The sequence below is a fragment of the Solanum tuberosum genome, unplaced genomic scaffold (genome assembly GCF_000226075.1).
Source record: "Solanum tuberosum cultivar DM 1-3 516 R44 unplaced genomic scaffold, SolTub_3.0 scf00423, whole genome shotgun sequence".
Classification (NCBI taxonomy): domain Eukaryota; kingdom Viridiplantae; phylum Streptophyta; class Magnoliopsida; order Solanales; family Solanaceae; genus Solanum; species Solanum tuberosum.
The window spans coordinates 139988-156592 of NW_006239348.1; the positions used below are offsets into that span (position 1 = coordinate 139988).

At 28.9% G+C, this 16605-nt stretch overlaps 1 protein-coding gene and 1 pseudogene across 1 annotated transcript; both read right to left on the reverse strand.

The window, feature by feature from the left end:
- Positions 1 to 4299: 4299 nt before the first annotated feature.
- On the reverse strand, positions 4300 to 7207 carry LOC102603015 (cytokinin hydroxylase-like). The gene is made up of 5 exons (XM_006363055.2): positions 6849 to 7207; positions 6516 to 6742; positions 6182 to 6423; positions 5449 to 5830; positions 4300 to 4928 (listed from the first exon to the last, which is right to left on the reverse strand). Exons 1-5 carry the CDS (start codon positions 7123 to 7125, stop codon positions 4503 to 4505), a joined length of 1554 nt encoding a protein of 517 aa, XP_006363117.1. The 5' UTR covers positions 7126 to 7207; the 3' UTR covers positions 4300 to 4502.
- Positions 7208 to 9712: 2505 nt separating this feature from the next.
- On the reverse strand, positions 9713 to 12629 carry LOC102603588 (cytokinin hydroxylase-like; annotated as a pseudogene).
- Between the last annotated feature and the right edge of the window lie 3976 nt (positions 12630 to 16605).

The following is a 16605-nucleotide window of genomic DNA, read 5'->3' on the forward strand; positions in this document are numbered from 1 at the left end:
CCATCTCTTTTTTGCTAAAACATCTGGGCACCTACAAACTCTTTCTTTTTTATTAGTGTCTTTTTCAAAAAAAATAATTCTTTTTTACCCTAATTAGCAGGTTTATAATTCACCAAAAAATAAACTTACTCCTCTTTAAATATTAAATTCTTTCTCATGAATAATTCAATATTTAATCTTGAAATGGGTCTATTCCTAAATTTCTAAAATAGTTTCCATCATTTTTCATCATTTTACTGTAACTATTTTTATTCACCATGTTGGATATTTAAGTTTGCAAAAATGGTGGCTGAAAATGGGAAAGAAGAAGAAAAAAATAATTAAAAAATCGACTAAATAGATTTTTCACGCGCGCTCAACAAGTGTATTACACTCACTAAGCCATGTAAGCAAAAAGTGTCAAAATGACACAGCGAGACCCTACATGAGGTGTCTAAAATGAACATCACCCACTTAAGGTGCCTAAATGAAACTTCATGCCAAATTTAAGGGGCCACCGATGGGTTAGGCCAATAAGAAAAGACACCATGAGAAAACCACTCAACTTAATTAATTCAGGTAACCTTTGTGTCAGAATATATTTTCATTTTCGTTTGTGGCTATCGACTCAATTACGTGTCGTTCGATAGCTGGTTAAAGTTATGTATTATATAGGGTATGTATTAATTATTTCATTTTTTTTTATTTTACATAAGATTTTTCGTAACTTATAAATATATTAATTATGTAAATTTTAAAATTACAAGCAAAATATTTTATTAACTATGATATCAAATATAGTATTATTAATCATGCAAAATTTAATACACGATTGATTTATCTCATAACCAACTATCAAATGATCTCGAAGGAAAAAGAAAAGGGGTAAAAATAAAATCACGATTTGGCAGTTTAACTTATTCCTTGAGTGGAAGTATTCTCTTGAGTTTTATCTTAGAAAAACTTTTTAAATTTCTGTCTTTATTGATAATTTAGACGCTAATTAATAGGTTAGGTTGTGGTGTTGTACCAAAAATCCTATTTTAGAGGCTTTATATTTTTGGTGTCTGACATGCCTTCCAATAGAGATAATCGTTCAATTGCATTATTAGTCAATTGATTTATGAGTGCCTTAGGACCTCGTTGACTAGCATTTTTTGAATTTTTTTAATTTGAAAATTAGCATATGATCATAATAAAAATTCACATATAATTTTAATTTTTATAAAATTTTATTTTTCAAATTTACCCCAAAATTTTTTAATTATAAAATTACAATATTTAAATCATATTTCATGTTTGTTTTTTCTTTTAAAAAAAAATATATTTAAATCAATTTCGACTTTAAAATTTTCTTTTGATATTTTTTTTCATGATCAAACATCCACTTAATCTCACCTAAGAGAAAATAAATATGAGGTCAATATCAAGGATCTTCCTCACGTATTGCATGGGGATTTTTCGTTTTGATGAAATCAATTAGCAGTTTGACTTGCTCATAGTGATTGGCATTAGAGGCGGAGTCAGTACTAGCAGTTTGGGTTCTAAATTTTCTTCCCCTTACACAGCATTGAGTTGTCAACAGTTTTGTTAGGGGTTCACAAGTTAATACATATGTATTTACTTAATTTTCTAATACAAATACAAGGTCTACGGAATAACTATTGGATTCGTTCGAACCCACGAACCCCCACCTAGCTCCTCCCTGATTGGCATGGTTTGTCGGTCGTCTAAACGCTAAAAATGTTGTTTACAAATATCAGTGGGTACGTATTATTCGCTTTGGCTCAATAGACTTTAATAATTTGTTCTTAGATTATGCATTCACCAAACTCAAATTTATCTTATTTTGATATGGGATTCATCTGAAGTGTCACTCTTTTTTAACATTTTATCAGTCTTTTTTTTTACTCCACCGTCACATATATGAAACAACAACAAAAATCATATAGTTGATTTCAATTTGTTTTGGAGTGAAGCGTAATTGTATACCTGATTAATTAACTTTATCAATTAAATTATTTTAAAAATATGCCAAAATGGAGGAAACTATATCTTTAAATCACAGAAGGATGTCGGACACTAATTTATCATTGACTTCTATATCGAACTAAAAAACTTTCAGTGCGATTTATTTATATCTTGTACTTTTTGTCTTGGAACTTATTAATTCAATGAAATGAATAATAAATAAAACCTACCTCCAATGCTATTTGTATTATTTATTGCATTTAGAAGTTACAGAAACACAATATTTGACATCTTGTCATACATACTACAAGTACATACAATATAAACTTACCATGATTGCATTTTAAAGTTTTTTTTTAAAAAAAAAAAAAATCAATAAAGAAAAAATATTAGGTAACTTTTTTCATCTATTCTAATTTTGATAGACAAAGTTATCTTATACTTGTCACAGGTAGGAGATGGCAAATAATCAAATATACCATAAAATTAATCAAAATTCACGCAAGCTAGTCCAAACACTACGAATATCAACTTTAATTTGAAAATCACAATCTCAATCTCTAGTCTGAAATTTCTAGGAAGCTCATCATTCTTTTTAAGCAAAGCAAATAAAAATGTGATCACATTAAAGAGGGTAAAACTTGATTGACCAATGGGCATTGCCATTAGTTAATAATAAGATCAATTTTTTCATATCGCACTTATTGCCGCCATGTGAGTCAACACACTAGTCTAGACTAGATTGAGTGGATTTTGGTAAGATTTCCACTCATTAATTATCTCAAGTATGTTTGTCAATTTCAAATATTCAATGCTCTTCCCTAATGTTAAACCACATCTTTATGTACAAAGAATAATTTTAAAATGCAACTATTAACATACATAACTAGTTGTTACTCCCTCCGTCCATCCTCACTTATTTATTTTAGAAAATCAAGAGATAATTATTAAATACATAATACTTGTCAAGTTTAGAAAATCAAGAGATAATTATTTTTTATGTGTATTTTACCCTTGGTATTAGTTATTAAATACTATTCAATAGTATCTAATATATTTCTCAAAACATTTTTAATATATTCAAAGGGTAATATAGTAATATTATCCCTTATTATTTATTGTTTCTTAAAGTGTGTGTCAAGTCAATAATGAAAAACTATTAAAAAAAAGAAGTAAATGAAGTAATTTTTTACTTTGCTTAGAGGGGATATTAGGGTCTAAAAAGTAAAGGTAAAATGATTTGTAGAAATCACAAACTTACCATAATTGCATTTGGAGTAGTGTGTTATCAATCGACCTCAAGATCCATATATTAATATTTGTCTGCCCTAAACAATCTTTTCCAGTACATATATTGACCAGCCGCCTCAATTATTATTATTTTTGTTTATGTTTAGCTTATTTTAGCTACTTCAAACGGAATTCAAAATATTCAAAGTGGGGGAGGGGTTCTTTATTTAAATATTTTCAGAGTACGATTTCCTTTTATTTGGAGAAGTGGAAAATCGGAGACACCTTTTTTTAGTACTATGAGTGGGAATTAATTTACACTTTTGTCCCTATTTTGTTTCGAATTTTAAATTTTATCCCTCATAATAAATATTTTTTTTCATGAAGCTTAAGTGTATTGTTTTTGTATTATAATATCTCATAAATTATGATTCACTTATTAGGCATAAGTTTGATTTTTGCTAAAAAAAAATTAATAAATAATCTAATTTAAAAAAAGTAAAAATTCTATACTGATCCATTTAAAAAGCAAAACGTGTCATTTTATAGACGAGGGAGAGTCTTACAAAGATTTTTTATTTTGCGACCCTACGGGACTTTGTTTTAAAAAAAACAATCCAAGTTGATCATTAATTTTCAACTTGAAAAGTAAGCACTATGTTAAACCAGTTGAGTTGGGCAAAAAGAAAGAATCATAATATTATCAATCTTAATAAAGGTATCAAAGGAAAGAGGAAAACCTTTTTAACAATAATAAACTAATTTTGTGTTGTGATCACTTAATTAAATATATTTCTGGGTGCTTATCTAAAAATAAAAAAAAGACCCTCATCAACTTAATCATATCTTCCTTGTCTGACTTCTTATTCTAATCATTAATCTCCAAAACCATCTTTTTTTGAACCCACTCAATTAATTGATAATTAATCAACCTCAAAAGCCATAGTCACAATATCTCTTCACTTATCTTTTGTTAAAAAGAATAGTAGAAGCACAACATGATCACTCCATCTTTTTACATAACCACAAGTAGCCTACTTAAGTTACCAAAAAGACAAAATAAAAAATACAATAACAATTACGTACGTTTCAGTTTCAAATAAATTGAGATTAATCATTTATATATATATAAATATATAAATCATCACTGACTATGTCAGTTCATTTGAACTCATCTCAATCCGATATTACATAATAAAGCTACTCATATCATTAGTACTCTTCTCCAACATCCTCCCCAAAAACTCTTCTTCAGCAAAAAAAGAAATAAAAATGGCAAAAAGGAGGAAAACAAATCCTCTAAAGACCAAAAATTAATCTCTCTAAGTAGTGATCAAAGGTGTTAATTTGACTTGAACCCCATATTTAGGCTTAATTGTGAGGACAATTACAGGTGCATGACGATAATTTTCTGAAATGGTGAATCGAAATTTTGATATTAACATTGCTAATATAATCTTAGCTTCCATTAGGGCAAATGACTGTCCAACACAATTCCGAGGACCCGCGGCGAACGGAAGAAAATTCCGTCCGGCAGTAAAGGGCTTAGAGGCAAAACGATCAGGCCTAAATTCATTTGCATCTTTTCCCCAAATTTCTTCACTATGATGTATGGCAAGTACTGGAATCCATATTGATAAACCTTTAGGTATATTAAGATCACCTAATTTAAAATCCTCAAATGCCATTCTTGGTAGTACAGTAGCTGGTGGATATAGTCGTAACGACTCGTTGATTATCATGCTCAACTGCAAAAAAATAAAAATCAATTATTTATATTGCCAGTATATATATAAATTAAGTTACGAAGAAATATGAGGAGCCAAAAGGACCTTAGGAATATTTAAATCATTCTAATTTTCAGTGACTGAGAACTTTAAAATTTATCAAAATATTGCCCCAATGGCAGCAAAGCTGTCAGTAGAATCTAAAGATCAATGGAATTTATTGACAAGACAAGTTCTCAGTTGACAGATCGACCCTCAACGAATGATAATAATTTTAATTTTTTCGTATTTTCCCTAACTAAATAACAAATTTTATTAAAAATAAAAAATAAAAAGAAATCTCAAAATGTGGAATCCTTGATAAAGACGAACTCAATTTTAAAAAAAACTAGCTCATGAAGTGACAATAGACTATTGTGGACCTTTGCCACCACTAAAGTTTCACCGAACAAACTATTCTTGTTTTCTTTTAGCTTTTTAGTCAGTCTCATTACTCGTAGCGAAAAGCATAGTAGAAATTAAAATTACTACTAGCACTTACCAAAGTGAGCTTTGGAAGGTGATCAACAGTAGGTGAATCTCCTTTGCAAACTTGGTTGATTTCTTCACGAACTTTATCCTGCCAAGAGGGATTACTTGCTAACAACATAACAGTCCAAGTTAACAAAAGGGCAGTGGTTTCATGTCCAGCAAAGAAAAAAGTCTTGCATTCATCCATAATAAGCTGCAAATTCAAGCTGAATCCATTGCTTGATCTTTTCTTTTGCATCTCATTTAGTAACATTCCTAACAAATCATTCCCATACGAACTACTTCGTCCAATTTCTACACAATCTTTTCGACTTTGTATTATTTCCATCAGTAATCTCTCCACTTCCATTTTTAATGTTTTTATGTCTCTGTTATATTTACTCGGAAAAAACCTGTAAAAAAAGAATTAATATGAATCTAAACTCGAAAAATATGAGTTCAGAATTTAAATTTCTTTGAAAGCTTAATAATGTTGGGTTGAATATACAGTCCAATCCGCCAATGCATATATCACATTGATGAGTTTACTTGAAAACAGAGTCACACCAGTCAATTCCAAGAATCGAAGCTGAAATTTGGCTTTTTCTTAATCTTTTCAGTAACATTTTCAAATGATTTTGGAATTAATTAATCTATTTTTAAAAAAAAAAGAAAAGGAAAATGGGTATTCTGTGAGCATCAAAGATAGAGACTATGACAGAAGTTGTAATGGCTGCGTATTATACCGGATTCCAAAAATTTACCTGCTTCCGGGAAAGCACAAGTGTCTGCTAGCTTGCGCGCACTTTTTTTGTAGAATGGTTAATAAATGGAATATTTGTTTTCCCTTCTCATAGCTACTGTCAAACTCTGTTCTCGAAATTATTTCAGCAGTGAGTCGAGTCATGTACTCTCCGATCTCGAACTCCATTTGGCCTGATTTAACCGCATTTCCAAGTGATTGAAGCATCCCACTAGTACATTCCACCATGTATCCCGCATAACTCTGCCCATATATAAATATAAATTACTTTAATTGATAGAGTTCTATAAAAAAATTATGTACTGAGAGGGTAAAAAAAAAAATATGTTTCGTACTTTCAATTTATCTCCGATGAAAGCAGGAGCAACAATGTGGCGTTGATGGTACCAATCGTCGCCGTTAGCCATCAATAGTCCGCGGCCGATAAAATGTTTCGAACCTTGTTGTTGTAGCCATGATTTTCCAGAAACATTGCTGTACTTTGAAAAAAGTTCTTTGATTAAATCTGCTTCTGATAAGCACATTCTCGGCTCTGTCCCGTTCCAGAAAACGAATCGTTTCCCTGTTAGTTAATTTATCAGTTAAATTATTACTAATTACAGAATATATCATTCTTTTTAAAACGAACTATGAAAAAGTGTCACAAATCAATATGTATTAGTTATTACCATAAATCTTAGACCAGGCGACATAATGGGGCAAAAGGCGAGCGACGATATCATGGTGAATAGAATCCATGTCATTTGAGGTTGATTTGGAGACAAGAGAAGCCATATCCAAGATATTTCCAACAAGAAATCGAGGTTTAGGGCCACACACACCTTGTTTTTCCATGATTTTAGTGATACGTCTGGGAATTAGATAGTAACATAAGAGAGTTTCATAGGCAATTTTCAGTGACATCAAAATGATGCAAATCAAAAGTATCACTATCACCATAGCCATGATGGTTACTTTTAGTATACAACTATCACTCTGGTTCCAAAGGAGAAAGAAAAAAATATATAAAACTCACAAGATTTGTGTGTTTGATGTCTTTGTGAGATTTTGACGGCTATTTATAGGATGAATTATTTTTTTGAAAAATAAAGGTTAGAGAATTTCAAGCCACGATATTTTGTCAAAAGGCAAAATTGTCTTTATAATGAAACATATTATAATGGAGAAAAAAATATTCATCATTATTATTATCCCCAAAAAAGAAAAAAAGTTATTTAATTAGTAGCCACCATACCCATGATGGTTACTTTTAGTATACAACTATCACTCTGGTTCCAAAGGAGAAAGAAAAAAATATATAAAACTCACAAGATTTGTGTGTTTGATGTCTTTGTGAGATTTTGACGGCTATTTATAGGATGAATTATTTTTTTGAAAAATAAAGGTTAGAGAATTTCAAGCCACGATATTTTGTCAAAAGGCAAAATTGTCTTTATAATGAAACATATTATAATGGAGAAAAAAATATTCATCATTATTATTATCCCCAAAAAAGAAAAAAAGTTATTTAATTAGTAGGAGTATTAAAAAGTAATTAAAGTTATGGGAGCAAGGCTTGGTGGAGGCGGGGAAGGCGGTTAAAGTGAAGATGATGGGTGGAGCACAAATCTTAAAAATTAAGCATGAGTTGAAACATACTTAATCAAGGGGATTATCATTAAGGGCCCCAGATTGACTCCAAAAGAAGCTGTCTAATCATGGGATTAGGGATGAGAATTAGACTTATAAACAACTAGTAATTTAATTTGAAGAGTCAAAACAATTGAGTCTTTGTGGCTCATTAGGTATATAAATAAATATAATTATCTTTGTGATCTTCTCCACCTATCTCTTTCCCTAAAAAAGAGAGTAAAAATCAAGAAACTTTGGAATGATAAGATTTTGAAAATTTTAGCAATGACAGACTTTATTTTGTTGGTTTCGTCTTGAATATTATTTGGCGCCATTCTAAGCTTAATAGACATAATTACATTTTCATTGGAGTTACTATACTTGAAAAATAGGTATCGGAAATTTTTAAAATGCATATTCAAACATAATTTAATTTTTAGATATCTTTTTCAAATATTATTCTTTTGGGATATCAAATTTTTATGTCTCAATATACAACTTAGCAACAAGCTATAATATATTTCGTGTAATTTCAAAGCGGAGGTTGGAGGGAGGGGGTTGTACGTGTGGAGTCTTATTTTTATCCAAAATAATATTTTTGGATAGATTTTCGACTCAAGTAAAATATAACAACAATCAATAATAAATGTAAAATATAATGGAGAAAATAAATAAATAAAAAATTAAAAAAAAAAGAGAGAAAAAGGAAGTGGTTATTGTTGTAGCCATCAAGTTAAAGGCACACTCGTGCAAGGAAATGAATAAAATAAGTGGTGAAGTGTTATCATCTAATCATATAAAAATTGTTTTATGAATTTGAGTGCGTTACTCTCATTTCATTATTATTTTATAGAAATTAAAGAAAGGGTCTTTTTCTTTCTGATAGCTTTCTTCATTTTTATTCATATACTAATTCCTCTGTCTTATTTTATATGACATTATTTAATTTTATAAAAGAAAAAAAATAATTTAAAATTTGTGATTTAAAACAATCCTGAGATATTTATATGATTGATAGCATTTTATTAAAAAAAAAAACGTATTTTAAAATTAAATTATTTTTATTATAATAAAATGATATTATATTATTTTGGAACGAACTAAAATGAAAAAGATGTTATCAATCGACCTCCAAGATCCATATATTAATATTTGTCTGGCCTAAACAATCCTTTCCAATGCATATATATTGACCTGCCGCCTCAATTTTTTTTGTTTATGTTTAGCTTATTTTAGCTATAATACTTCAAACGGAATTCAAAACATTCAAAGTGGGGTGCTTTATATATTAACCACAAAATTCAAATAATTTTAAGAGTACGATTTCCTTTTATTCGGAGAAGTGGAGAATCGGAGACACCTTTTTTTTATTACTAAGGGTGTATTTGATATAGAGCAAAATATCTTTTAACATTTTTTTATATATTAATATAAAATATTGTTCTAAAATTATTTGTATATCATATAAATAATAAATATGAGGAAAGGTGGGAGGGAGTAGGAGTGTGGGGTGGTACGAATAGGGACTACGGGAGTGATAGTATGTTTATGAGAGGATGAAGATGACGTCGATATCATTAATGTAGAATGTTTGTGGAATTTGTTTTCCCTATATCTTAATTAAGAAGTTAATTTCTTCATTTTAAAAAATTTGTTTTTCTAGAGAAAATATTTTTCGTGATGTGTGTGCGGATGATAGGGTTGGAGCAGGGGTTAATTTACACTTTTGTCTCTATTTTGTTTCGAATTTTAATACTTATCCTTCGTAATAAATAATTTTTTTCACGAAATGTAAGTGTATTGTTTACGTATTATAATATCCTATAAATTATGATTCAAGCATGATTACAATTGCTAAGGAATTTATCGCTTATTAGGCATAAGTTTGATTTTTGCTAAAAAAAATTAATAAAATTATATGTATATATAAATCATCACCGACTCAGTCAATTCATTTAAACTAATCTCAATCCAATATTACATAGTAAAGCTACTCATATCATTAATACTATTCTCCAACATCCTCCTCAAAAACTCTTCTTAAGCAAAAAAAGAAAAAAAAAATTGGCAACAAAAGAGGAAAACTAATCCTCTAAAGACCAAAAATTAATTTCTCTAAGTACTCAAAGGTGTTAATTTGACTTGAACCCCATATTTAGGCTTAATTGTGAGGACAATTATAGGTGCATGACGATAATTCTCCGAAATGGTGAATCGAAATTTCGATATTAACATTGCTAATATAATCTTAGCTTCCATTAGGGCAAATGACTGTCCAACACAATTCCGAGGACCCGCGGCAAACGGAAGAAAATTCCGTCCGGCAGTAAAGGGCTTAGAGGCAAAACGATCAGGCCTAAATTCATTTGCATCTTTTCCCCAAATTTCTTCACTATGATGTATGGCAAGTACTGGAATCCATATTGATAAACCTTTAGGTATATTAAGATCACCTAATTTAAAATCCTCAAATGCCATTCTTGGTAGTACAGTAGCTGGTGGATATAGTCGTAACGACTCGTTGATTATCATGCTCAACTGCAAAAAAATAAAAATCAATTATTTATATTGCCAGTATATATATAAATTAAGTTACGAAGAAGAATGAGGAGTATATATATAAATTAAGTTACGAAGAAATATGAGGAGCCAAAAGGACCTTAAGAATATTTAAATCATTCTAATTTTCAGTGACTGAACTTTAAAATTGACCAAAATATTGCCCCAATGGCAACAAAGATGTCAGTAGAATATTAAGATCAATGGAATTTATTGACAAGACAAGTTCTAAGTTGACAGATCGACCCTCAAAGAATGATAATATTTTTTATTTTTTCGTATTTTCCCTAACTAAATAACAAATTTTAATAAATAAAAAATAACAAGAAATCTCAAAATGTGGAATCATTGATAAAGACTAACACAATTAAAAAAAAACTATTTCATCAAGTGACAATAGACTATTGTGGAACTTTGCCACCACTAAAGTTTCACCGAACAAACTATTCTCGTTTTCTTTTAGATTTTTAGTCAGTCTCATTACTCGTAGCGAAAAGCATAGTAGAAATTAAAGTTACTACTAGCACTTACCAAAGTGAGCTTTGGAAGGTGATCAACATTAGGTGAATCTCCTTTGCAAACTCGGTTGATTTCTTCACGAACTTTATCCTGCCAAGAGGGATTACTTGCTAACAACATAACAGTCCAAGTTAACAAAAGGGCAGTGGTTTCATGTCCAGCAAAGAAAAAAGTCTTGCATTCATCCATAATAAGCTGCAAATTCAAGCTGAATCCATTGCTTGATCTTTTCTTTTGCATCTCATTTAGTAACATTCCTAACAAATCATTCCCATACGAACTACTTCGTCCAATTTCTACACAATCTTTTCGACTTTGTATTATTTCCATCAGTAATCTCTCCACTTCCATTTTTAATGTTTTTATGTCTCTGTTATATTTACTCGGGAAAAACCTGAAAAAAAATAATTAATATGAATCAAAAATCAAAAATTATGAGTTCAGAATTTAATTTTTTTCGAAAGTTTAATAATGTTGAGTTGAATAAACAGTCCAATATGCCAATGCATATATCACATTGATGAGATTATTCGAAAATAGAGTCACACCAGTCAATTCCAAGAATTGAAACTGAATTTTGTCTTTTTCTTAATCTTTTAAGTAGTTAACATTTTCAAATATTTTGGAATTAATTAATCTTTTAAAGGAAAAAAATGGGCATTTTCTATCCAATAAAGAATCTAAAATTTATCAGCCCAAAGATAGAGACTGTGACAAAAATTGTAATGGCTGCGTATTATACTGGGTTCCAAAAATTTACCTGCTTCCGGGAAAGCACAAGTGTCGGCTAGCTTGCGCGCACTTTTTCTGTAGAATGGTTAATAAATGAAATATTTGTTTTCCCTTCTCATAGCTACTGTCAAACTCTGTTCTCGAAATTATTTCAGCAGTGAGTCGAGCCATGTACTCTCCGATCTCAAACTCCATTTGACCTGATTTAACCGCATTTCTGAGTGATTGGAGCATCCCACTAGTACATTCCACCATGTATCCCGCATAACTCTGCCCATATATAAATATAAATAACTCAATTTGATAGAGTTCTATAAAAAAAAATTATGTACTAAGAGGATAAAAAAATATATGTTTCGTACCTTCAATTTATCTCCGATGAAAGCAGGAGCAACAATGTGGCGTTGATGGTACCAATCGTCGCCGTTAGCCATCAATAGTCCGCGGCCGATAAAATGTTTCGAACCTTGTTGTTGTAGCCATGATTTTCCAGAAACAGTGTTGTACTTTGAAAAAAGCTCTTTGATTAAATCTGCTTCTGATAAGCACATTCTCGGCTCTGTCCCGTTCCAGAAAATGAATCGTTTCCCTGTTAATTAATTTATCAATTAAATTATATTATTCTTTTTAAAACGAACTGAAAATAGAAAAAGTGTCACAAATCAATATGTATTAGTTATTACCGTAAACCTTAGACCAGGCAACATAATGAGGCAAAAGGCGAGAGACGATGTCATGGTGAATAGAATCCATGTCATTTGAGGTTGATTTGGAGACAAGAGAAGCCATATCCAAGATATTTCCAACAAGAAATCGAGGTTTAGGACCACGCACTACCTTGTTTTTCCATGATTTTAGTGATACGTCTGGGAATTAGATAGTTAACCATAAGAGAGTTTCATAGGCAATTTTCAGTGACATCAAAATGATGCAAATCAAAAGTATCACTATCACCATAGCCATGATGGTTACTTTTAGTATACAACTATCACTCTTGTTCCAATGGAGTGAGAGAAAAAAAATATAAAACTCACTAAGATTTGTATGTTTGATGTCTTTGTGAGATTTTGAGGGCTATTTATAGGATGATAAAAAAAGCTAGACAATCATGAATTTCTACGGGCTATTTTGGACATAAATTAAAGTAGATACAATCTTTTTTTTTTTTTTTGGTTACGAAATCTAGCTCTCGAATTACACTACTAGGTGACTATCGTGGATTGGTAAGATAAGGGCTAACACCTTTGAATGGTTCTTATTCCTATTAAGGATGTTTTATTTTTAATTAAATGGCATTTGACTATATAATTAAGTTTAATATTTGTTACTCTTTCAAGTGAAAATTTTAATCATATCCAGTCTAATACTTATCCTGTATTTACTCCCAAATCTCATTAATTAATCATGGTAAGTACTAATTAATATATTGAGCTAATTAAGCAAAATGGTAAAGAGATAATTATGTTGGTCAAAGATAAATGTTATATTATATGGTCATTACTTTATTGGAAAATGGTCAAATATACTCTGTATTAATGAAAATGGTTTAAATATACCATTTATTATACTTTTGGGCTAAATATACCCCTCCCATTATAGTTTGATAATTAATAGAGTGACACCTGGAAAGTCAAAATTAAAAGGTCATTTTACATAAATAATATAATATTATACATTAATTACGAATTATGGTATAATATGTACGCTTACGGAAAATAACATTAGTTTTGTTATCAAAAATAACAAAACACATATTCTCTTTATATTTTTTGTTCTATTTATACGGTTTCTTACTCTCTTTCTCGTTTCTTCTATCATTTTCTCTCTCTTTCATTCTTGTCTTTTCTTCAGTCAAATTTTTTTCTCTTCACGTCATTTTTTTTCTCTTTTCTCTCTCTTTCATTCTTGTCTTTTCCTCAGTCATTTTTTTCTTTTCTTTACGTCGTTTTCTTTCTCTTTTCTTCCACCATTTTCTCTCTTTTATTCTTGTCTTTTCTTTAGTCATTTTTTCTCTCATTTTCTTTTCTTTACGTCATTTTCTTTCTCTTTCTCTTTTCTTCCATCATTTTCTTTGTCTTTCAATTTTGTCTTTTCTACGGTCATTTTCTTCTCTCTCTTTTCTTTTTTAAATTTCAATTAATTTAATGTTTAAGGATATTTTGAAGATTAGCATTTTATTTTTAAAAAAATATGAACATTATTAATAAAATAAATATATATAAATAATACTTTTAATACATTTTGAATTCAATACATTATATATATTATATGCATTTTTCAATGCACAATGTGAATATATAACTAAATATTTTTAATATAATAATATATTTTAACATCGTTAATAAGAGAGAAAAATAACAATTGTAACACATTTGAATTCAATTGATAATACATATTATATGCATGTTTCAATGAACGTGTTGAATATATACCTAAACATTTTTAATACAATAACATATTTTAGTTTCGTTAATAAGAGAAAAAATAAACAACAATTATAATACATTTTGAATTCAATTTATTCTACATATTATAGGCATGTTTCAATGCATGTGGTGAATAAATAATTAAAACATTTTTAATACAATAACATATTTTAGTTTCGTTAATAAGAGAAAAAATAAACAACAATTATAATACATTTTGAATTCAATTTATTCTACATATTATAGGCATGTTTCAATGCATGTGGTGAATAAATAATTAAAACATTTTTAATACAAATATATTATATAAGTATCATATGTGAATTTCAAACATTCTGGTACTATTTAAATTAGTTTACATGTTAGAAATGTATTATATTTGTTATGGATTAATAACTATCGAATTTACAGTAATGTATAATATCGAATTCGAATTATATTATAATTATCGTTTATATTTATACAGTACTCTAACACAAATTTTTCGGAGTTTCACCTCTTCTTTTTCGGTAAATTATCATTACCAGACCGCCGATTGTTTATAGTCAACACAATTTTGATACAACTTTAATACAATTTTTCAGAACTTCACCTAATATATAACTAAAATATTTTTAACACAAATATATTATAAGTATTATATGTGAATTTCAAATATTCCAGTACTATTTAAATTAGTTTACATTATTAGAAATGTATTATATTTGTTTTGGAATAATAACTATCGAATTTATAGTAATGTATAATATCGAATTCAAATTGTATTATAACTATCGTTTATATTTATACAATTTTAATACAACTTTAATAAAGATTTTCAGAGATTCACCTCTTCCTTTTCGTTATCACCACCATCAGACCACCGATTGTTTATATTTTATGCAATTTTGATACAACGTTAATATAATTTTTCAGAACTTCACCTAATATACAATTTTAATACAAGTTTCTATCAAATGGTTATTAAAGCTAATATTATGTTATATATGATAATAAAAATAAAGTAACACTTAAAAACGTAATTAATCAAATAAAATATATTATTTATGTAAAAATTTCTTAAAAGAACTCATCTAATTTTAAACTATATCCAGTGCTAAGTTAACCCGCCCTGCCCAATTAATATTACCCGATCCAAATTACATTTCAAACATAAAAATTCCTAACTCGTATTTATCTTCTTTGATTGCCTCTTAACTTTGTGAAACCGAGAAGATAAATACGTGCTAGGGATTTTTATGTTTGATGTTTAATTTGGGTCAGGTAATATTAAGCGGGTGGGGTGGGTTAGCTTAACATTGGATATAGTTTAAAATTAATTGGGTTCTTTTAATCTTGTCGACTCATGTGTCACTTGTTAGTTATAAGGATATATTTATGTCTAAGTATAATGAGGGGTATATCTGAACCATTTCTAATAATGTAGGAGTATATTTGACTACCAACTTCAAATCTTGATCTCATCTCTCTTCTTTTGAAAGTTTAGTACTATTTAATTATCAGGACTATAAAAAATATTTGATCCAATATACTTATCATGTTATGGAATTATTTTTTATTCTATTTTTAATATAAATTAATAAAATTTCAAACATAAATAATATTAATTTCATAACATATATAGACATAACTCACATAAGTATAGTGTGTTACAAGTAAATACTTATTAATATGAATTTATTTTAGGTAATTTAAAAAAATATGGACTTTTTCTTAAGTTTGATGGAGACTTATAAAAAATATATATTTTTAAGGTAAAAAGTACTTCTGAATCTTTAAATAAACATGATCCCTAAACCTTGCGGTGTTTTTTTCCCTTCTTTCTCTATTTCAAAAAATAACAACTAAAGAAATTAGAAGATTATATCTTCTTCAATCAAATTATTGTAATAGAAGAAAGTTAATTTTCTTTTTCATTTTTACTATTTGTGATCTTTGGTGAATTCCATAGAAGTTTTTCAAGATAGTATACATTTATTTTTAGTGATTTGTTTGAGGAGAGTGTAAAAGGAAAGTATGATGACTAAAAAGGAAAATAATTATTTCGGATAATCTTTATTTGCGGACTTTTAAAGATAAAGATATAGAAGTAATTAAGTAATTTTTTTAGTGGTGATTAAGAAAATCTTTTAATTAATTAATGAGCTGTAATATTTTGGTTTTGGAATAGAAAAATAAAAAGAGTGTCGTGTCACGGACTTAGAGTATTTGCTAAGACACCGTGCGGCACTTGACAACTTACTCACTATTCTTTCAAGATCTCGTAAGCTCAAGTAAGCCTTTAAGACTAAGATCGCTAAGAGAATGCTTAAGAAAGACTTAGAAAATCAAAGAGAGCTTTTTGGAAGAAGGCTTTTGTATTGGCTTTGGAAGATTGCTTACAACTTGGATGATTGGATGGTTGGATGCCTTGCAAATGAATGGCACCACCTATTTATACTAAATCCTAAGGACTAAAGTGCAAATAAAAATTACTTACAAGTCCCTCTAATATTTACACAAAAGCCCCTCTTCTAGAATTCTCTATACCTCTAGAGAATTCTAAGGCTTTCTTGAAACTATCTAAATTATTCTAGAG

What these genes read in the sequence shown, in the direction of transcription:
- LOC102603015 (XM_006363055.2), bottom strand. Translation starts at nt 7,125, where the DNA reads ATGGCTATGGTGATAGTGATACTTTTGATTTGCATCATTTTGATGTCA. An exon ending in CGCCTGGTCTAAGATTTATG is followed by an intron (nt 6,743 to 6,848) that starts GTAATAACTAAT and finishes ATTAACTAACAG; the next exon opens with GGAAACGATTCGTTTTCTGG. An exon ending in ACCTTCCAAAGCTCACTTTG is followed by an intron (nt 4,929 to 5,448) that starts GTAAGTGCTAGT and finishes ATTTTTTTGCAG; the next exon opens with TTGAGCATGATAATCAACGA.